General features: G+C 50.6%; 6 protein-coding genes across 9 annotated transcripts; 3 read left to right on the top strand and 3 right to left on the bottom strand.

Annotated features, from left to right (window-relative positions):
* Positions 1-303: 303 nt before the first annotated feature.
* Positions 304-3,245, bottom strand: PV09_03863. Of its 3 annotated transcripts, none has more exons than XM_016357127.1 (5): positions 2,860-3,245; positions 1,932-2,804; positions 1,616-1,884; positions 1,111-1,468; positions 304-990 (listed from the first exon to the last, which is right to left on the bottom strand). In XM_016357127.1, the coding sequence occupies exons 2-5, from the start codon at positions 2,130-2,132 to the stop codon at positions 577-579; spliced, it is 1,242 nt and encodes a 413-aa protein (XP_016215216.1). In that variant the 5' UTR covers positions 2,133-2,804; positions 2,860-3,245; the 3' UTR covers positions 304-576. The 3 variants fall into 3 exon arrangements, with proteins under 3 accessions (XP_016215216.1, XP_016215214.1, XP_016215215.1); XM_016357125.1 differs by having other exon boundaries at positions 304-1,468; positions 1,932-2,177; positions 2,374-2,804; XM_016357126.1 differs by having other exon boundaries at positions 304-1,468.
* A 298-nt stretch (positions 3,246-3,543) lies between these two features.
* Positions 3,544-5,804, top strand: PV09_03862 (uncharacterized protein). The gene is made up of 2 exons (XM_016357124.1): positions 3,544-4,908; positions 4,975-5,804. Exons 1-2 carry the CDS (start codon positions 3,628-3,630, stop codon positions 5,569-5,571), a joined length of 1,878 nt encoding a protein of 625 aa, XP_016215213.1. The 5' UTR covers positions 3,544-3,627; the 3' UTR covers positions 5,572-5,804.
* A 2,905-nt stretch (positions 5,805-8,709) lies between these two features.
* Positions 8,710-10,164, bottom strand: PV09_03861 (uncharacterized protein). The gene has a single exon (XM_016357123.1). It carries the CDS (start codon positions 9,874-9,876, stop codon positions 9,349-9,351), a length of 528 nt encoding a protein of 175 aa, XP_016215212.1. The 5' UTR covers positions 9,877-10,164; the 3' UTR covers positions 8,710-9,348.
* A 3,146-nt stretch (positions 10,165-13,310) lies between these two features.
* On the top strand, positions 13,311-17,125 carry PV09_03860. Of its 2 annotated transcripts, XM_016357122.1 has the most exons (4): positions 14,243-14,258; positions 14,329-15,983; positions 16,047-16,867; positions 16,921-17,125. In XM_016357122.1, exon 2 carries the CDS (start codon positions 15,073-15,075, stop codon positions 15,595-15,597), a length of 525 nt encoding a protein of 174 aa, XP_016215211.1. In that variant the 5' UTR covers positions 14,243-14,258; positions 14,329-15,072; the 3' UTR covers positions 15,598-15,983; positions 16,047-16,867; positions 16,921-17,125. The 2 variants fall into 2 exon arrangements, with proteins under 2 accessions (XP_016215210.1, XP_016215211.1); XM_016357121.1 differs by having other exon boundaries at positions 13,311-15,983.
* Positions 15,492-17,656, bottom strand: PV09_03859 (tryptophan-tRNA ligase). Its single transcript, XM_016357120.1, has 7 exons — positions 17,338-17,656; positions 17,261-17,284; positions 17,032-17,210; positions 16,542-16,973; positions 16,409-16,491; positions 16,039-16,349; positions 15,492-15,974 (listed from the first exon to the last, which is right to left on the bottom strand). The coding sequence occupies exons 1-7, from the start codon at positions 17,493-17,495 to the stop codon at positions 15,800-15,802; spliced, it is 1,362 nt and encodes a 453-aa protein (XP_016215209.1). The 5' UTR covers positions 17,496-17,656; the 3' UTR covers positions 15,492-15,799.
* A 231-nt stretch (positions 17,657-17,887) lies between these two features.
* On the top strand, positions 17,888-18,837 carry PV09_03858 (uncharacterized protein). Its single transcript, XM_016357119.1, has one exon. The coding sequence runs from the start codon at positions 18,040-18,042 to the stop codon at positions 18,688-18,690; it is 651 nt and encodes a 216-aa protein (XP_016215208.1). The 5' UTR covers positions 17,888-18,039; the 3' UTR covers positions 18,691-18,837.
* The last annotated feature ends 1,526 nt before the right edge of the window (positions 18,838-20,363 follow it).

Here is a 20,363-nt window from a genome sequence, read left to right as displayed (position 1 = left end):
CCGAGTTGAGCCGCTGGAAGGTGGGTGTGCAAGTAGACACAGTCAGACGTTCATTTAGGCGGTCATGTCTGATCGCAACGCAACTCCGATCTAGGCCCTGAGTTGTCTTGCCAAACTGCACGCAGTCAGCTCAAGTCATTGAGGAGCAGAGACAAGGATGAACATCCGGTCTGCAAGTGTGCGAACATGAGCCTCCTCTAGAAGGCTTTGACTGGAAGAAAATGTCGGGGAGAACCTCTACGTTGATCGCACTCAATGTGCGACAACCCAATAGACTTGCAGTTGGCACGGGGTCCGACGTAGCCGATGTTGTTTTCTTCTATTTATGGTTTGTCTGGTATTCTTCAGGCGAAAACAAACTAATTAAACCTGGCGATATAGGGCCAAGAGCCTGTCGGGAAACTAAGTTCTACAGGTCTACTTATGTCACTCGCGATGAATTCCACAAGTGTCCCTCGGAGATGGATAAATGCACCATGAGATCCACAAAAAAAATATTGCTGCGTTTACCGTATGGAATCAATCAACACCATTGCCTCACTGGAAGCAGAAGTTAGTCGATGTGTGTATTTCGGATTATTGACCTTTGCGGCTGTTCCAAGGCCTGGTTCCATCTAGAATCTCCTTGTCAATCGCTTCGAGCGACTTGCCCGCGGTTTCATGCACGCAAAACCACACAAAGCAGCTTCCACAAATAATCGCTCCGGCGAACACCCATCCAAGGCCATAGTGAATTCTATCTGTAATTTCTGTAGTGAAGAATCCAATCAAAAAGTTGAAGGCCCAGTTAGTTGCGGTAGCCACGCCCATGCCAATAGCTTTCCACCTCGTTGGGAAGATCTCAGAGCACACAACCCAGGTCAATGGGCCCCAGGTTGTAGCAAAGCCGAATATGGCGAGACAGGAGAAGGCAACCATAGCTGTGCCCGTTGCGCTGGGGGAAAGCGGGCAGAGCTGTTGAATGCAGTATTGGCCGAAGAACGCGTACATCTGTAGAGTCAGTATATCACAAAGTGCACAGATGAACATTTCAAGTCTAACCACACAACCAAAGAGAGGGGAAGGACGCCATTTGGGCCAGAGAAATACGGTGAAATAACAATCGCGTACCATTAGCCATACACCAATCCAAACCCCGCCCAGGATGAGTGAAGCTCGATGTCCGAACCGTTTAGTCACCCACAGTCCGGCCAAAGTTGCAAAGAAGTTGGCGCCTCCCAGAATCACGGCTGTTAGATAGCTGTCTCCAACGTGCATATTGGAGAACAGCTTTGTTCCGAAGTAAAAGAGGTAATTTATTCCGGTCAGCTGCTGCATCATTTGCAGAACTACTCCGACAAAGATGCGGCGAAGAATCGTGCGCTCGCGCCAAATACCCGACACGGAAACTTTGGGCTGAGATCTCTCTTGTTGTACGCTTGCGTATATCTCATCTAGTTCCCGCCTAATATCCTCGTTTGTTTGGTACCTATATCACTAAATTAGCATTATCCTACCTCTGGCTACCCTCTTAAAAAATTCTGTTGTGTCTGGAAGTTTGTTCAAAGGCCGTAGGATAAGCTTGTGCATGTCTAGATGTTTATCAAACTAGGATGAGATATGAAATAGTGCCTACAATTTCGCAACCATGCGCTCGGCTCGATCTACTCTATTCCGGCGAATGTCCCAACGCGGCGACTCGCCGAGAAATTGAACGCCGATGGCCAGGATGAGCGGCCATATTGTGCCAACGGCAATGGTGATACGCCACGAAGCTGAACCTCCAATGTGCTTGGTCCCAAGGTTCACTAGCGAGGCCAGCAGAATACCGAGCGTGATGAAGAGCTGATACATGCTTATGATGACCCCACGGGCGTCTTTTGGCGAGCACTCGCCCTGGTACATCTATTCTTATTGGAAACAGGTTGTTGAAATCAGAATACAGTACGTACCGGTACGAGTATAGATAGGCCGCCTATACCAAAACCTTCAACTGTGCGGCCCACAGCAATTTGGGCCCATTCTCTCGTAGAAGTTAGCTCGACTAACGATCCTGTCATGTACACAAGTGCCCAGATAGAGATGCTATGTTTTCTGCCGATTATGTCTGCCAAAGGACCGGCGATCAAGGAGCCGACAAGCGCTCCTATCATAAGTAGGCCGACTATAGTTCCTTGTCTAGTGTCACCGAGTTCATCCTAGACGATAGTCAGTCTTGCTGTGTTCGTATGGCATAACATAATCCCGGACGCCAGGACGCAGGACCAAATTTTCTTCTGCGGCTTCTTGGTACTATGTGAAACTTTCCGGGACTTTGGAATACCAATTTTGAGCCAGAAATGCAAGTCTGATATGATCGACTCTTTTCAGATAATATAGTGACCGTTAGCATACCTTCGTCATTCCAAATCGTTGAACGTAGTCCGGCATGGGAAGGAAACCGCCGATCTGACCGATGCCACCATAGCCGAATATAATCCCACCAAGGCTGACAAGTATTGTCATTGCAATCAATCGGAAGGGCCATATTTGGTTTGCGCCTTGCGTCTTTGCCATTTTTGCTGGATTGCAGTAAGAGGCTTTTCGGTGATACGATGCTCTGGGATCAAGAACGCTTTTATCGACACCACAACTGGCACATTGTGGAGTCGAGGACCAAATCTGACAATCATCCCCACAGGTTTCCCACAGAGTTTCGTAAGATACTCTCGAAGTTTTCAAGCTCGTAGGATGCTTGCGCAATGTTCTAATGTGAGCCCCCCAAAAAACACACGATGTTGCGGGCCAACCTCACGCTTGATTCAGCCATAGTCACTTGCAGATTGCTAGCAACGGTCAGCATAATGAAATATACAATGCAAAAGTAGAGCGGCAGCATACTTGACGCTGTGCGGTCCGCAGTGGAGCGCCCAAAGCCAAAAGAATGGATCAAACGCCTGGCTGCATCTTCTCGTCCACATTTTCCAAGGGTCAACACAACCGAAAACTCCATGTTCGGATTGATGGTCTGATTCATTTATATCATCACACAGACAGCAAGAGCAACGTAAGCGTCAACTAGACTTACGAAAACGAGCGAAAAGAAAAGATGAGTGGAAAGGAATTCCGCAGTAAAAGGCATGACAAAAACGTATAAGTAGTCCATCAAATTGTACCACATATGACAAGGTGATCCAAGTAACGAACTTGACATCTTCCATTAAAGAGATTACACGTTGGCACGGTCTGCGACGGTCACTGGCGATCGTGTGATTTTTTTTTTTTTTCGCTTCGTGGGAATGACCCGTTGAAAGAGTTAGGAGCGAACTTTACAGCGGAAGCACCATTATTGGAAAGGACGGAGCAGCTTATTGTAGCTTGACAAATATTGCGGCTTCAAGTGGAGAAGTTCAAAGAATTCGCGGTCGCATGAAGAAAGTCGACAATGTGGATGTGCAGGCGGCGTGATGATCGATTTCCGTTGCTGGGTCAATCAGCAATGCTAGCCTCTGATTGGACAGCGCTCAAATCTGGTAAACAAGACTCAGTACGCCTTTCGTGATCCCCGTGCTTCTACCACAACAAAGACCATCCCTGTCCATATTTGACGACGGCGATCTCCCTCGTACATACAACTACTGCGAGATACACTACAGCAGCGAAAGCGGGATGCCACGCAAAACAAGAGCAGCGGCCAAGGCGGAGGAGGCCGTTTTGGTTGACACGGACGCGCCCCAGGAGGTGCCCCTGCCACCGACTCCAAAGCATGAGCGAGAGCGCGAGCCACTTCGCAGCATTACGCCAAATAGCGTCGATAGTATTGATAATGACAGAGCCGGAGCTGAAGAGCCTACAAAGGGGAAGCCGAAGAAGGGGAAGAAGGCCGGCGTGAAAAAGAAGGGGAGGAAGGCGAAAAATGAAGCATTGGAAGAGGAGCCTAAGGTAGTCGAGGAGTCGACCCAGGATTCGAATGAAGATACCGAACAGCCGCCCGACAGTGCTGTCGAAGTTGCAGAGGAAACACCTGCTCCTGTCGAATTACAAGTGGAGGAGCCTGTTGCGAAGCCGGTACTTGACGAGCGTCCAGCGTCCAGCCTGGGACGATCAACCCGGATGACGCGACGACAGCAAGCATTGGCTGAGGCAGAAAAGGAGGTTGCTGAGCCAAAGGCGATTGCTGGCGAGCTTGTCTTGAGTCCGCCAGAGCCCGAAAGAGTCGACGAGGCTATGCTGTCACCAGTCCCGACCGTTGCTGATGAACCGCAACCAAATGGGTCGCTCTCTCCTCTCTTGCAAGAGCTGCCTGATCGCACCCGCCCGGAGCCATTGAGCTTAGTCGCATCGAATGCAACCTCAAGAAGATCGTCGCAAGTGCAGGACCCTATTGAGGCAATTGACGCACTCGAGGACGAAATAGATGAGGTCACGAAGATCATACCAGCACTAGACTCACCTACCTCACCCGTTAAGGTTAAGGCGACGGCCAAGGCAGAGCAGCCAAAGTCCGTTAAGCCAAGTTGTGTCGCAACAGCAAAGTCTGCCGTTGCTCGTACTGCTAAACCTGGTGCGACGAGTCAGTCTGCAGCTGTGGCTCGCAATCGGTCTCTAGCGGAACCCAAGAGATCCACCACCACGCTTTCGAGGTCGTCGAGCACGAAAGGGCGCCCCACGTCCGTCATCATGGACTCGAAGAACAAGGATACAACAAAAGATGATGCCAAGGAGGGCGATGCGCCTGACTATCTCGCCGCAAAGCGTCGCCCCATTTCAATTCACTTCCCTACTCCTCCACCTCCGCCAAAATCTAAGAAGGCGCCGACAACGTCGAACTTTGTTCTGCCAGGCGAAGCAATTGCCGCGAAACTGAAGGCTCAGCGTGCGGAGCGTCAAAAGCGGGGGGAAGAGGAGGCTGCCAAGAGACGCGAGTTCAAGGCTCGCCCTGTGCCGACGGTAGGTGGTTTGAGCAGACGATCTACCAAGTACGTTCTTATTGCGTGTAGCTAACGGTCACACCAGATCAAGCCGAAGCCTGTGGAGGTAAAGCAAACTGCAGCGAGTCGAGCTCGACTGGGGCTGGAGCCTGAGAAGGATAACGCAAGTGGACTTAAGCGAAGCGCAACTGTGACCGGCGCGACATCTTCAACAAGCAAGCGTAATAGTTCAGTGGCATCAAAGCGATCCAGCGTCATCGGGGCACCGAAACCATCCACGGCGGCAACAGCGACAACGTCGACCAGCACAGCCCAGAAACGATCAAGCTTGGTCGCCTCAAAGCCTGTCATCGGAACAAAGCCACGTCCAACACCCGTTGCCCCCGCGTCTCATCCCGCCCCTAGGAGTGTCTCGGCATCTGAAGCTGCAGCCCAGCGTCTGAAGGGGAAAGAGGTCTACAACCGGGACAAAGTCGAAAAGGAGGCGCGGGAGAGGGCGCAGAGGGAAAAGGACGAGGCGATCAAGAGAGCGAGAGCCGAGGCGGCGGAGCGAGGTCGACAGGCAAGCCGCGAGTGGGCTGAAAAGCAGAAGAGGATTGCTTTGGAGAAGAAGATGAAGGAGCAGGCCGCAAGCGGTGGTGTCTCACCTATCCAGGCCAGCAATCCAACTGCTGCTGCTTAGGCTCTCGCTATTGGACTGGCAGGTGTTCTTTTTATGGCGAGCAAAAGGCGGTGGCATGTTTGTGTTTGTGCGTGGGCATAGATTCTCTCGAGCAGGACTTGTGCCTTTGATTCGTTATTCTTGACTTTTGATCGCGATATACCAGGATGATGCGTGATAGCGGGGCGCTTTTGGTAGTCTTTAACATGAATTGATTGTTCTCGACCGATGCCGTCAAGATGGAAAAATCCGAGGCAGAATGCACGTCCGCTGCAGATTTAAGAAAATCCCTCGATTCTCAAAAGCCCGTTGAACTGCTTTATTGACGAATAGCCCGCTGCCAGAATGCCCTGTTAATGCAGTCATGAGTCAAAGCTTTGGACGGTTCATCATGAGATGAGGAATCGTTCCCGCAATGTACTGACTGTCTCGGAATAAAGCGAACTGAGCAAAGAATAGCATTGTTCCGCGAGCAGTCCGTAGAGACAACGACACGCCCTTGTCATCACGGCGGTACTTGCTTTTGCCACACACAAAACAAAAATTCGGTTTTCCCCTGACAATAGCTGAGTTACGTTTCCCCATTACGCACCCACTAGCAGCTTTGACTCGCAGCCACTAATGATGGCTTCGCACTCCACTGTGGGGAAATGGGAGGCGGGCAGGGCAAAAAAAAAAAAAAATATTCCTTTGCGGTGGCGTTCTTCAAAATGTGGCCAAGAAAACCTGGGGTAGATACGAGGGGGGCCTATGCGGGACAACTAATGTGCCAAATGATCCCCATGGCTTGCACTTCCCCAGATGTGACGAACCTGCAAGCCGCGCATATCCTAATATCTGATGTGCGTGTGATGTCTTTACAGCCATCTGCGCAAGGGATGGCTGAAATGAGGTCAAAAGCTGACGTGGAGGCGTACTGAGCCTTAAGAAAAAAAGATGCTTCAGGTGTGGGAAGGAGGTGTTGCGTGAACGGCTTGCTGCGGACGGTGGCACAATGGAAAGGACGGGACACTAGGCGTGAAAGGGTCCACCGTCGCCTTCACCAACCCTTACACTCTTGAGGTGGATTCGATCGACGCGGCAAGACACTAGGTCCGACACGCAGGCATGTTCTCGCCCATGGTAACCTCTGAACAACCATAGATCTACTATGACGGGTGAGCCCGTGGCAACCGTAGAGCTGCAAACACCATGTCGTGAAATTCCAGGTGCAGAAGCAAAGTTTCTTGCCTTAGCGTCAAGGAGAGAACGGCAGCAATGAACAAGGGACGTCCTTGAAGCGAGGAGGATCAAATCCTCCGAAAGCAGTTCAAGCGGGATGATCGATATCAGAGTTCGCTAAGCCATTACCTGATGTCGATCGGACCCTAAAGCGCATATCGAGAAACACATTTATTTTTGATTCAAGGAAGGGTTCATGGAGACAGGAAGCGCTCGGTAGCTGCACGTCAGTTAACAATTAATTTTACTTTGCTGGCGTCCTAGAGAGATTCATTTTAGTGAAACCGGTGGAGAAGAGACATGGACCGTCCTTCCGAGCCGCAAGAGCTAGACGGGCCAGCCCGCCTTTGAGTCAGGCATCGGACTTGGAAAGCATACGAACCCCACGTAGCAGCGACAAAATAGCAAACTGTGCAGAAACAAAATTCGCTCCTGGCGTCTATTCCACAGGCTCCGATGCTTAGGGGCCGTAACAGTCGGTAGGGGACCGCTGGATCGGCCATCGCCTCGAAGAGCGGCAAAGGAATGCGCTGAGGCGCTCCGCGCTCAGATCAAGGTGCCATCGCGAATCGCCCGTTTCTATTCGCGGCCTGAGAAAATGAACCACTCGCGCCTCGGCCCGCGCAGAATGGCCCTTGCGCAGTTCTGTGCGCACTGCGAATCTGTCATTCTCCTTCGGATCCTTGGGGGCTCAAAGGCGACTGGCTGAAAAATTTCTGCTCAGATTTGAGCGGAGACTATGCGCTGGCTCCGCTCAGCATACGTGAAACCCGGTCATTGGCGTCGAGCTGAGAGGAGACCCATTTGTCGTGCGTACTCCGCCGATGGAATGAAGAGGGGGCAAAGGTAGAGATGATTCAGCGCTGGAAAAAAAAAAAAAAGTTTGCGTACAAGATAAGGAACGAAAGCAGTCTAGGCTGAAAACTCCCGGAGGTCGGCGTCTCTCCGTTCTGGAGGCCGGTGGAGCAAACCTGAACGAGCAAAGCGCATTAGCGACGGGTGGCATGACTGACGACACGAGCATTTTTCGTTCACACCATCTTTTGCGCCATCTGGGGGGTCCACTCTGCGCAAGCAGAGTGCATCTGACGATCTAGGAGCATTGCAAAGAAGTGCGAAAGTGGGCAAGACAAGCCATTTCTTTCTCTCGGAAGCTGGACATCAGGCGAGGCCGTTCGGATGTCGCCGCCGTGACCTTTTCCAAATAACGACGTCTTCTCGGAACGGAAATGGTGGGTCACGCTTGAACTGTGGATCGCGGAGAACAAGCCATCGGTTATCCATATTTTCCTACATTCTGGTGTGAGGCTGGCTGTTTTCGGCGCATGACCGCATAAGAGTTGCTTGCTCATCGTGATATGCAGGAGCAAACGAAGGGCGATGGCTTGCGTAACCTGTGCAGAAGGCGTGTGCGCCCTCTTGCGCTTTTCGCGTGCTCCGGATACGACCCAGCGTTCTAGATCATGTCTGTTCGTCTGCGATCCTGCTGACTTCCTGAAGCGAACTGAGAACGTCTGGATTCGGCTCCAATGAAGCGAGGAGAACCATTCTCATTTGCTGTCGCCCTCGGCAGATCTTGCATCAGCAGCCAACTGAGCCGTGTACTGCATAATCTGTCATGGCGGCCTATCGCACTGGATCATTTTTACCTCAAAGGATCGTGCACTACGTTGACAGAGCCGTCTGTTTTGGGAATTACCAGGTCCACTTGTGTCATGCCTCGAAGGATCAAGATATTGTTTGATGTAGAACCCAGATATCGCAGGATTTGCTCCTGCCAGCGATACATTAGACATGCTAGATGACTTCACGTAATTCTTCTGAGAGCTCTGAGCGAGGCCATGGGTTCTGCCCTACTTCCTCAGCTCAGGAACAGCTGGAACCCCTCAGGCACGACGCGCAAGCATACATGGTCAGATTCTCTCCCGAGCAAAGCGAGGGAGATACGGAGTATGCCCCGCAAGATTGCGTTGGTTTTCTGTTCAGCATACATGTTGGCTGATTGGTGCTATGGGATAATTTGTCTTAAAACAGTGGTCAAATGATGCTTTGAATGATGATTCGCGCGTGGACCCTCCGACCTGCAGTCACCTGCAGACTCATGAGGCTTCCATCGCCCTGGTGTAAATTTATTGTGTAGCCTATGTACAAGCGGAGTTCTCGGAACAGTGCATGAAGCGTAAAAAACATGGGGCCTCCTCATACAATCATGTCGTGGCGACAATGGAAAGAGAAAACCAGAGAGTGTGCATGATTCAAACAAGTACAACTTTTATTACATATCCCATCCCGTAATGCTGTGATCCTGATGCCGTGGTGAATGACTTCCAGTGCTGACGCAAAGTCGGTGGTCATGAAAGGGGAGCTTATGTAGCCCGAAGACACACTGAAAGATCCGAATCGATAACGCCATAATAAGAGGGCCTTCTCAAGGGGCCGAGTGAGAAGGATGCTGATGCTGGCAGTACACAGGGCTGACAGGGTATCTCTCCATGAAAAAAAAAAACTCCAACGCTAGGCAAAATGGCATAGGTAAAGGTGATTGAGGACAATGCGTGCTGTCTCGAAACGAAAGGCTCAGCCGTAGGTGACCCTTCGCTTCCAATCACGCGTCTGATCGAAAGCACCGTAGTAGGATCGGAGCTGGTTCATAGTCTCTTCCGAGAGGCTCGGGGAAGCCAGAGCGGACCCGCTGCTGGAGACGGAAGAGAGCGAGCTGCGTGAGGGAGACAGCGTCAAGCCTCTGCCGGTGGGATGCGAGGAGCTTGTCGAAGATGATGAGTTGTGCGAGAAGTAAGATGACGACGTGTGCGTCGCACGGCTTTTGGGACTGGACGGTGGTGACTCCGCCGATGCCGCCTGACGACACGCTGAGAAATTGACAGGAGGCGCCAGCTGGAAGTGATACTGGCGGGAAGTCGACGTACCAGCCGCGGACATTTGATAGGATTCCCAAGGAGTGTTGCTCGGGAGGCTCGCAGGAGTGAGCGGCTCGTAGTGGCCTGCTCGCTCCAGGTCTGCAAGACGGCAGGCTTGCGAGCAGAACTTCTGGCCTTCCTGTGTCTGTTTGTCACAGGACAGGCAGACGTCGTGTGTCCAATCCATAGCGCTCTTGGTTGCTGGCTGTGCTGAAAGGAGTGTTTCCTGAGAGTGTGGACGATGCTGCCAGTGGGGTGACGGCTGGCTTTTTAAAGAGAGTATGTGTGGAACAGTGACGCCGGGCGAGGCTTGTGAGTCAACGGATGGCGAGATATGGTGTGCTGAGCACGGAAATGGGAGAAGAGAGTGGAGTCGAAATGGAGATGACTGCTGTAGAGAGTCTATTTGCTGCTTGCGTCCAGAGACTGTTGGGTATATGTGGATGCGGTGCAAGAGCCTTAGCCTCGAGGGCAGTCGCTGCCCGCTTTTGTAAGAAGCCGCAACCACGACGAGCGCCCATCAAGGCACCTTCCCATCCCTGCGTGGACGAGCATGGTCTGAGGGTGGCGCTTTCCCGCTAGCGCGAAGCTGGGGGGTCCAGATGTGCGCTAAGCTCGTTTCGGCGGCAGGCGTGGGGGAACGCTTGGCTGAGCAGCGCCGGGCCTGAGCGTGCACGGCCCCGCCTGGACAGCCGCCCGTGGCGACAAATCTTGTGCCGCGTGTGTCTCCGTCTCTCGCTCTCGTTCTCTCTCTGTGCGTCTGTGTGGGAGTGAGGGCGTGCGTGCGTGCGTCGCTGCTTGCCCACCCCTCCCTCCTCGCGCCCAAAATTTTGCAGCCCACCATCCTGGCCTTCGCGCTGGGCGAATGCGGACGAATGGCTAGCCGAGACCGTCTCATAATGTGAATCAAATATACTCCATCCGTTCGCAGAACCACCCAAACCCCTCTCGCCCTTCCCACCCCCCTCCCTGGTGAGGTAGCTGGCCGCCTGTGAGGTACCCACAAGCGTATCGTGCAAGCGTTCCTCTCTGGTGGGAACAGCTCATGACCTCAGCGCGTTGCGAGACTGCAGCAGGTGGAGGTCTCATGGTGGCAGATCAATTACGCACAGCTAATGCCATCCGAACCTGTTCCTGTGACACCTGCAGCTAATGGTCACCACGCCTATCGTGACACACTCGGCAACCTGATTCGCCGAACGCATAAATCGCTTGTACATGGCGGATGGGCGTTCGCCTGACAGCCCGTCTCTCCACATTGTTCCATTCTGTTTCAATAAGTCGTGACCGTTGATGCCTTGCTGCGCTGCGCTCCACGCACCTTGGTGGACGACCGCGGACGCAGCGCGTTTCTGGTTTACCTGCATGTCTTGTCTATGGGCTACGCCGAATGAGCGCGCACTGTGCATACCCTGGGTCGAAGGTGCGATTCCAAGCTGCACAAAATTTGTGGAGATCAGGTTCGTCGACATTGCCGATGGTACCAGGCTGTGCATCAACAAAAGGGAACAATTTGCTTTGCCATAGAGGCAACTGCCGAAGGCAGGGAAAGTATCCTCTTTTCCATCACTACACGCACGGCCTTTGTACTACCGCAGTCCTCCTTGACGGCGCCCACGAGCAGGTAGGTGCCTTGAAGTTGACGTTGGAAAGTGTGAGAGCGTGTTGATACTATTTTTTTTTGTTTAGCTCGCCCAAAAAAAAACACAATTTGACGTGACCATCAATCTCAGGTACCGATCATATGAATTGAGCCACATTTGCATGATCGACAGACTCTATCATCGGATCCCAGACTGCGGCCAGGCATGCTGGTCACTGCCAACAGTTACTTGTTGAGATACGGTGGTCACATAGAATCTGGAGTAGAACACATATTGGGACGAAGATCCTTTTCGCTATCTGCTCACGAATAGGAGCATTAAAGGTCCTATATCCGAAAACATCTTCGATATGTGCAGAGATGGTTCTGTCGTCGAACAGGAGCCGAAGTGCATTGCATGCCTGTGAATGAGGAGAAGCTTGCTCGCACAAGCGTACGTGCCGCTCAGGTGTCAAAGCTTTTGCTGTTACACATCGGCCGTGCCCTATAGAATGAAGGACACAGCTTGCCTGCTTGTAGCAGCGCCGTGCTGCTCAGGAAGGCCGGCACAGCCGCCTGAGCATATTCGCAATCATCCCCTTGTCCAAAGAACCACCCCTCCCCCCTCTCTACCAGGCCGCCTTTGCTGGTCGGTGGTTGAGATGTGTACCGGCCCTGTAACAAAGAGCCAGCCTCACATTCGCCTTGCCCAAGGGCTGATCAAAAAATTAAAAAAACATCCGAGGGCTCGCGTCCTGGAGCATGCTTGACTTTTGTGTAACCAGCGCATGTACCGTGCGTCAGGCTGCTGCTGAGAGCGCCGCCTACGGAAAGCCGGACGACGATGAACACGTTAGAACGCTGCACGAGTCCCAGGTTGAAAAATGCCCACCTCGCCAAGCCCACGATCTCCGCATTTTTTGCTGCTGCGAAAAGTGGAGACATGCAAGTCAACAGCCAACGGTCTTTGGCACGACTCATGGTTGTCCAAGGGTCAGAGCGCCGCGGTCAACCAAGGAAAAAGCAACCCCCACAGGAATGGCCAAAAGGTCTGCGTTCGCGTGGACCTTGCTGTAGACAGCCACTGTCCAAATTACCCTTCCTGCAGCAGACCATTTCTGGCAACTACTGCTCAGCTAGGCGTTCTCCAGAACCGTATCGCCATGTGTCGATGGCGGCAGGAATCTCGTCCAGTAGTCGATCTGGCTTGACCTTTACCTCCAGGAAGGTCGAGGCCGTCCGAAGCTATACGCGCTTCGGCTAGGACGGATGGGCGAGGGAAGTTTTGCCGCGACGGAGGTTTTCTCCACTGTCCTACGTTGCTTGACATACGCAGACTTGAGCACGGGAACGTATGGTTGGAGGTGCTGAGACGTGATCTCGGTCAACCTGACGGCGACTGCTCACCTGTGAGGTTGGCGCCAGCGAGCTTCTGCACACGTTGAACCTCGCATCGAGAATCCCAGAGTGACACCCTAGCGTTTTCGTCATCGAGCGCCTGGGCGACGCGTGTGGGGTGTACATTCAGCAAAAGCAGAAGCGACCCTTTCACCATCATTGCTGAGCTTGTCGGCATGAGATGCCTTGATGGTCATCGCTGGATGCGGCTAGACGTCGTTCACCCTCCAATATTTTTCTGCTTTATCTGGGTTCTGGCAGTGTTGCATCAGATCTTCAAACGGACCGTCCCCAGCACGGCGATGCAGCAAATGAAATCTCGTTTCCGACAGCACCCACGCTGAGAGCAGAGATAAGGTTGAACGCGCGAACACCATTGTTCGGCCCGCTCTTGGTCCACCAGAGACGACTTGGCTATAGCCCTGCATGACTATTGTCCCTAACTTGTCCAGTTGTAGGATTGCTTCCACAACACTGGCTAGGGGATATTATCAGGAGCATCATTTGCCGCAGTCCCAAACCTAGTTGAGCTCTTATCGCGACCTCGTGAAGCACAAACAAAGATAATGATCACACGGGCGATTTAGGCCGGCCACAATCCGCGCAAAGCGCTGCAATGACATCTTGCAAATACTTTCATCGTGGCTTAGAACAAAGGAATCGGCTTCGGCCTGCAAATCCGGCACCAACTCTATAGTCTCGCAGTGTTGACCGAATGACGAGAAAGCCAACCCGTAGTTTTTTCCCGCGTTATCAAACTAAAGCCACGTGAGTGTTTTCTGCGTCTTCAGCTCTTTTCGCGTTCCGAATTTGCGCAGTCACTCCAGTTTTCTTTGGATACATGGCTAAAACTCCTGCTGTGGCCGCTGAACTGAGCTAGATCTTGTTTGCAATATCCCACAAGATTAGACAATTCTTCCAGTTGCACGGCATGGATCTTCGCTTTCTCCGAACTTATCACGAAGAGGTGGCACCACCAGGTCCAGTTTTCTTTGTATAACACCACAGGTGGCCATTGCGGAAAATCATCCGCAAAGGGTCGATGGGGGATAGCAGGAGCTAGAAACGAACCATACCAGACAGTCCATCACGGCATGCCACAGATGTTGAGCGTTGTGCCCCCACGAGCAGAAAATCTACGAGGTGCGGGAGTTTGATCGTATCAAGCTGATCTCCCGCAAGCGCTTCGCGTTTCACGTCACCACCTACCCCGGATTATTACGGTTATTACCGGCATCACATTCCCTGGCCATGCAAAGAATGTCCCATCTAGCGACCTCAGCCTGGTGCGAGGGCAGGCTGGCATGCGCGCAATCATGAAACGAGGTGACGTGAGTGCAAGGGATGATGAGAATATGCCTTGATGGCCTTCTGCTAGGCTACAGGAACGTTTTCGTGATTTTCAATGCAGCCCATGGCGCTGAATGAGCGCGACAAGGTAACCGGGAGCGTAAGCTTACTTGACTCCTGTATGTTGTGTGACATTGAGTGGTGACACGAGAAGCAAAATTTTTGCGCTTTTTGCGCAATAACGGGTCTATGTCAGGGAATGAAGTTTGCAGAGAGAGAGAGAGATTTGATTGTCCTCAGTGCGGTTTTTTTTTCTCCTCACTTTTATTCTTCTCTCACTCTTCGCTGACTTTTTCACACGGCTTGCAGATATCTAACAGCTCGAGTCATGAAAATTCTTCTCGTTATCGAAAAGCGAATCGCTGCAGGACGAATGCAAGAAATAGATCAAAAATCTCCTCGCTCTCATCCTGACCGTGTGTTTCGCTTAAAGTTTCTACAGTCCACGGTCCTTGATTATCAGTCTTCTGCTTCCTAATTCGGAGTACTCTCTCTCCTATCTGAGCAAAAGAATGTGGTTCCCTGTACAATCACCAACACATGCGCCACTCTTGCGAAGATTAGTCTGGTGATGATTCGCGTACTTCTAAAGACCACTGTGTAGTCATATTCTCCTCTTGCTGACCTCTGAGCCCCCTTCTCGTATCCCAGGGTTTGAAGGTCTTAACTTTGGTCTCCTGTACCTGGCTCGTTTTCCACGATCCCCGAAAGACTGGGGACAAAGAAAATTCATGGTTTACCTTGGATCAGCCTCTCAACAGTCGATCATGAATCATGTGTGATCCCAATGAGCAGCTAGAAGCACTGACGTTTGGGACATCAACTGCCGTTCCGCCTGTCCGTTCCCACACCTCAGGTGACATCTAGGGACGAGCTTCAAGAATTTGTACGTAAGACCCAAGCATTGCAAAAATTGTCACGCAAGTGTTCCTCGCCAGGGAAACTTTCTCAGCTCCACATACAGGCTGACAGACGGCCCCGAAGTTTGTCTTACGTGGTCGGCGTTGAACTATCTGTCAGTCCCGCCTGCCGCGCCGAGGATGCTGGACCGGAATGCTGCATCTCGTGTGTTTAAGATTCGCGCTCGACCGCGTGCAGACCAGCGACAGGACGCAGGCGACGACCTTTTTATTGGGCTTCGGCCTTGTCTGCACGCACACCTGGAGCTTGATGCACGGCCTTCCCGTTACGTGCGTTCGGAACGGCTTCGGAAGTCTCGACGGGTGCCGCGTCGGTGACAAGGTGGACGGCGCGACGAAGAAGCCGGCTGTCCGAGCAGAGCCCAGGGCTCTCGCGCACTTACGGCGAAGTCGTCCAACGTGTCGGCGGGTTACATGTCGATGGGAAAAGGGGCGGGAAACAGACCACCACTCACGAATGAGATGTCAAGGATTGGCATTCTTGACGACAGAGTGCCCTTCAAGGAGCCTGGATGGTGCTTCGTGCTGTGCCGTTCTGCCAGTGAGCATTCACCACGATTCAAGACGATACTTGATTGACAGCGCATCGGGTGTCAACACAGACAGTCCCTGTTTGCAACAGTCTACTTGTCATGTACTAAAGCTTTGTTGCTATTGACTTTTGTCGTCTACATTCATCTTATGTCTAGCGCGTGCAAAGCCTCACATCACATGCATGGCGCTATCAAAGGCCATCGGATGGCAGCTTGCAATTGCACGCAATACGAGCCCTCTATCAAACATGACAAATCTCTTCTCATATGCTTGCGATAGGACTAGTAGACTGCAGTCGATCTCATGAATCAAACGTAAAGCGCCTATCAGGCTGCACCGTTAGCGTCTGCTTTCTTCTTTTCCGCTCCTCCTTTTGGTTTTTCTGGTTTCGCCGCTGGGTTTGGATTGCCCTTCCACTCCAGTTTTCGTGGCGTCATGTAGCTCTTCAGCACCTCGTCCGTGACGGCTTTGCGGTTCTCCTGGAATTCTTTCACATATTTCCTATCCTCTGTCAGTACACACAAAAGCCCTACCAAGTCGTCGTTCCTTGAGCGGATGAACTTACTGTAAAAGCTCAATCGCCATCTTCTTCAGCTCCCCGGTCAACAAGTCACCCTTGCGATATGCAGCCTCCACCTCGGCAATCTTCTCGTCCGATTCCTCAAAGTAGGTCAAATACTGGAACGCCACGTCCACATCCGGGTTTCCACCGTATTTTCTATGCTCTTCCACGGTTTCTCGACCGCCCGAAAATGCACCTCCCATCTTTTTCTGTATCTGCTTAGGCGTGTCGGTCATGAAGATTGCACTATTAGGGTCGCTTGCAGACATCTTGCCGCCAGCACCCTGAAGAGCCGTAAGGAATTTTGAATGAATCTGAAGCCTGTCAGGACACACGTAGACTAGGGTTGACAACATAAGTAGGCTGTACTTACAAGTGCTGGCTTGGGTGACGGATTCTTCATCCTATGGCAGTTGTCTCTGACTAGACGGAAGTAAGGATCTTGATCAATAGCACCTAGCAACTTTTAGCAATTTACAGCGACCTATCCTGTGGCCGAGACGTACAAGGAATCAAGCAAGGAATCTTGCCCATAGCCTTTGTCCGATCTTTGGTCTTGTCATGGCCCCAGATCTCTGGATAACTCGTCGCGAAAGCCGCAACGCACTGTAGAGCCGGGAATACGATCCTGCCAATGTTTGTTGACTCGTTGAAGCCGAACGCACCCCTAACTTGGTTGAACGTGACAAGCTTCGCGAATTCCCACATATTCATCAGCATATGTCCGCTGTTGTATTCGAGATCGCTGTAAATGAATGTCTTCTTCTGGTCGAAACCGCAAGCTATGATATCCTTGGCATTCTCAAGAGCGTACTTATGAGTCTCTTCAAAAGTAAGCTTGTCCTTGAAAAGCGCCTTTTCGTCATCCGTTAACATAATAACTAGGGGAACATCAAAGACGTCCTGGAGCCATTTTGTGAACTGGAATGGTATCGTGTCTGTGGTGACATTAGTTCAGCTACCTAAATAGCGCAAACTTGGCGAATCTGAACATACGTCCCAAGTGCAGGGAGCCGCTGCTTGGGCCTCTGCCTGTATACAAGAAAAAAGGCTCGCCATATTCGTACTTGTTAAGGATGAGATCGAAATCGCGATGTGAAAAGAAGAGTCCTCTTCGCAACCAGCGATGTGGTTTATGACCTGTGAGTCGCTCGAATCGTTCCAGGAGTGGTTGGCTAGACAAACGTGAGCAAACCGGCCTTTGCTTATGCCCCAAAGAACATACTCAATTAATTTTGTCGCCCATTTCCTATTTTTGCATATTAGTCTATGCGTTGTTGCACAACCGCGCTTCAAGTATACCTCGATATTGCCGGGTAGTCGAATGCAAGCACGTTTCCTGCCTCGTCCGTGGCTGCCTGCACATCCCATGGGTCTATGTGCTGCTCTGTAGCTACCGGCTTCGAGGCACCCTCTTCCGCAGGTTTCTCACGAATGGGTAGAGTTGATTCTTCAACCATGTTTACGGTTGTGCGGGCGGCCAAAGAGGACGGAGCTCAACTGTTATGAGACTAGAGAACGAAAAAAAAAACAGTAAATAACAGCCTTTCTTGTCGCTAAGTTTGGTCCGGAGGAGAAGAGGGCGCTCGAGGCTGAGCTCAATAAACTGTCGTGTGTTGCGAAGAAATTGGATATGACTGAATTCAGGACCCGCGGGGCTTTCATTGGACCCTTGATTGTAACTCACGCTAGCCTCTTTTGACAAACTCCGCATGTCTTCATGCATCGTGAAGGGACTTGCTCGGATTGCAATTAACACTACCTTGATCTCACACTCAGGCCTTGTACTAGGGACTTCGACAATCTAAGCCATAGCCGCGCTTGTGGCAGGAGTACAATAACGCCAAACATGTTAAAATCCATTTTGTGGGAAGCTTACTCAGTAATGCGGGCACTTTCCGCAGATTGTTTGTCAGCCTAATTGGTTCCAATGCCCTGCTTTCAGACCCATATACAATAGATCACCTCCATACGGAATACGTGAACAATTTTTGTCAATTTAAGATGGTCTTTAAAACATCAGATCCCATCATCAAACGCCTAGGCGCTGCTGCTGTCACATACGACCTTTCGCGACTACATGAGACGACAATTACACTTCCTGTGGGTACAACGTGGTCCAGTGGACTCCATTGGCATGAGACGCATGACGAGACTCTACGAGTTATCCGGGGATCTATACGTGTTAGGCTTGGTGAGGAAGTCTTCATACTCGACGCTGGACAAGAAGCAAGGGTCCACAAGTTTGTCCGTCATGAATGGTCTCGTGCCCAAATGTCTGAAGGCGAAGACGTTATTGTCATCGAGACAACAGAACCTAGGGACGAGGAGAAACAACTTTTCTTTTGGAATTTGAATGGAATTATCTTGACCGCAGCGGGGCGAGGCATCATAGCAGATTTGTTTTTGACTGTGAGACTATTTGTGATCTTCCAGCATCTTGACAATTGGCCCATCCTATTGGATCTATCATCGTGCCGACCATATCTTAATGAGACAATGGCATTCACTATAGAGTCATTCGTCACGCACTGCGTTCTATCGTTTGTCGCGCTCTTCGCTTCGGTTTTTGGCTACCATGCTGTCAACGAGCAATTCACTCCGAGCTATTTACTTGAATCATGGAAGAATCGTGAAAGCGTCAAGATTAAATGATCAACAATCCTCTCTATGTCAAGCCTATTTCAATTCTGTGGCAGACATATACTGGACGATGAAACTTTCTTAATTTATATGTTAGGGAAAGCTTTAGACCAGTTGGTTGTAGAACTCGGGTTCAAGATATCAAACCCTTAACCAAATCATCTCTACACCGTGTGTGCCCTTCTTTCTCATTCGATCTAAATGTCCGGTTATCCTTAGCTCAGCATAGAGAGGGTCTTATTGATAAGTGAATGATAGGCAGTTGTGAATGATTCGAGAAAATGGAACGCAAGCGAGCTACAACGAGTCGGCGAAATGGATTCAGATTCTAGCTCTGCACACGCAGATCTCGAACCACCAGGCCATGGTTTCATGTTATGGCGGGTGAAAATAAGCTCATCACAATCCAATCACTACTCTCCATCTAGGGGGGATTGAGGGTACGAATTTCTTTGGAATGTACGAATATGTTTTTGCCTGCAGACGTTGAGTAAAGTTTCAGCACTGGCATGGTTGAAAAAAGGATTTAACTCGCTCGGAGAATCTGGGAACACAGACACCAATGGTACACAAATAAGACGTCGCAAAATATTACTGGAAGTCCCATATTTTTGCTTCAATTCATGGATTTTTTTTTTTGATGTACCAAAAGCGTTGTTCGAGATACTCCTCGAGGTTATACGCTGATGGACGTTTCACCAATCTCCATTGAAGATTTGCTGCTGCAAAATGCTCTTGCACATAATACAATACCTTATGCATGCCGTGATTGATACATCTACTGTAAAATTTTAATGTTTACGGCTTATCAAATGAGATAATTTAGAAATTTGCGGTCTTCTTGAGATATCATTCACCGAGTTATTTTACATGTTCCACAGTGTATTTTTCTTTAGTCGGACAGCTTTCCGCCGACAAAAAACTTAAAAATTGTTTAAGCGACCTTGAATATTACAGATATGCCGGAGTCTAATATCTGATCAAAATTGCTTTAGATTTCGTGATACTATACTGCCAGTTTCAAGCATGAGCAGGACCATTGATCCAAAGATCGGTCCGGTGATGACTATATTTACACCGAATGCTGTATGCTTCCAGAACCTACAGCTTGCTCCTTCCACGGCATCCTCATCACTACCTTTTTCCATTGTTGACAAAGCTCTCAAATGATAGCCTGCACGTTAAAAAGCTGTATACTCCCCGGAACGATGTCCAAGCGGCTACGCGACTGTAACGAGAGCTCGTGCTAATGATGCACTGGCATATTAAATCTCTCTTGTCCCTGGCGAATCTGCATCGATTTGTCATTCAAGCTCTTTCACGTATACATATGCAGCTGGCGGATACTGCTATTAAGTTATGAGCAAGACCACGGCGACTGTGATAGTTCAACAACCAGCTGCTTTTGTATTCGCCGTCGCTCCGCTGCCTGGAACAATGTCAACATACGTGGGTTCGGCGACTAATTCAGCTGATGAGATTGTCACCTACTATCGCAACAGTAATTTTTCTATCCTTGATATACACTATCTCCTACAAAATCACCAAATTCTGGTGCTTCATTCATTGGCTCGGGTTCCTCTAACATGAGTACCGGAATAAGATTAGCGATAGGTCTAAGCTTATCGATTCCATTGCTTGCAATCATTGCTGGGGTTCTTGGAGTTCTAATTATAAGGAGACAA

This window comes from Verruconis gallopava, assembly GCF_000836295.1.
Source record: "Verruconis gallopava strain CBS 43764 unplaced genomic scaffold supercont1.10, whole genome shotgun sequence".
Classification (NCBI taxonomy): Eukaryota; Fungi; Ascomycota; class Dothideomycetes; order Venturiales; family Sympoventuriaceae; genus Verruconis; species Verruconis gallopava.
This window is presented reverse-complemented; position numbering and strand designations above follow the sequence as displayed.

Excerpts from the sequence above, each read along its gene's own strand:
- PV09_03859 (XM_016357120.1), bottom strand. The coding sequence starts at position 17,495 with ATGGTTGAAGAATCAACTCTACCCATTCGTGAGAAACCTGCGGAAGAG. Across the intron at positions 17,211-17,260 it reads TGGGCGACAAAATTAATTGA|CCAACCACTCCTGGAACGAT; the intron begins GTATGTTCTTTG and ends ACGTTTGTCTAG. Across the intron at positions 16,492-16,541 it reads GATTCCTTGCTTGATTCCTT|GTGCTATTGATCAAGATCCT; the intron begins GTACGTCTCGGC and ends AAAAGTTGCTAG.
- PV09_03860 (XM_016357121.1), top strand. The coding sequence starts at position 15,073 with ATGCTGCATCTCGTGTGTTTAAGATTCGCGCTCGACCGCGTGCAGACC.
- PV09_03858 (XM_016357119.1), top strand. The coding sequence starts at position 18,040 with ATGGTCTTTAAAACATCAGATCCCATCATCAAACGCCTAGGCGCTGCT.
- PV09_03861 (XM_016357123.1), bottom strand. The coding sequence starts at position 9,876 with ATGGATTGGACACACGACGTCTGCCTGTCCTGTGACAAACAGACACAG.
- PV09_03862 (XM_016357124.1), top strand. The coding sequence starts at position 3,628 with ATGCCACGCAAAACAAGAGCAGCGGCCAAGGCGGAGGAGGCCGTTTTG. Across the intron at positions 4,909-4,974 it reads AGGCTCGCCCTGTGCCGACG|ATCAAGCCGAAGCCTGTGGA; the intron begins GTAGGTGGTTTG and ends CGGTCACACCAG.
- PV09_03863 (XM_016357125.1), bottom strand. The coding sequence starts at position 2,535 with ATGGCAAAGACGCAAGGCGCAAACCAAATATGGCCCTTCCGATTGATT. Across the intron at positions 2,178-2,373 it reads AACGATTTGGAATGACGAAG|GATGAACTCGGTGACACTAG; the intron begins GTATGCTAACGG and ends ACTATCGTCTAG. Across the intron at positions 1,469-1,615 it reads GAGCGCATGGTTGCGAAATT|GTACCAAACAAACGAGGATA; the intron begins GTAGGCACTATT and ends TTAGTGATATAG.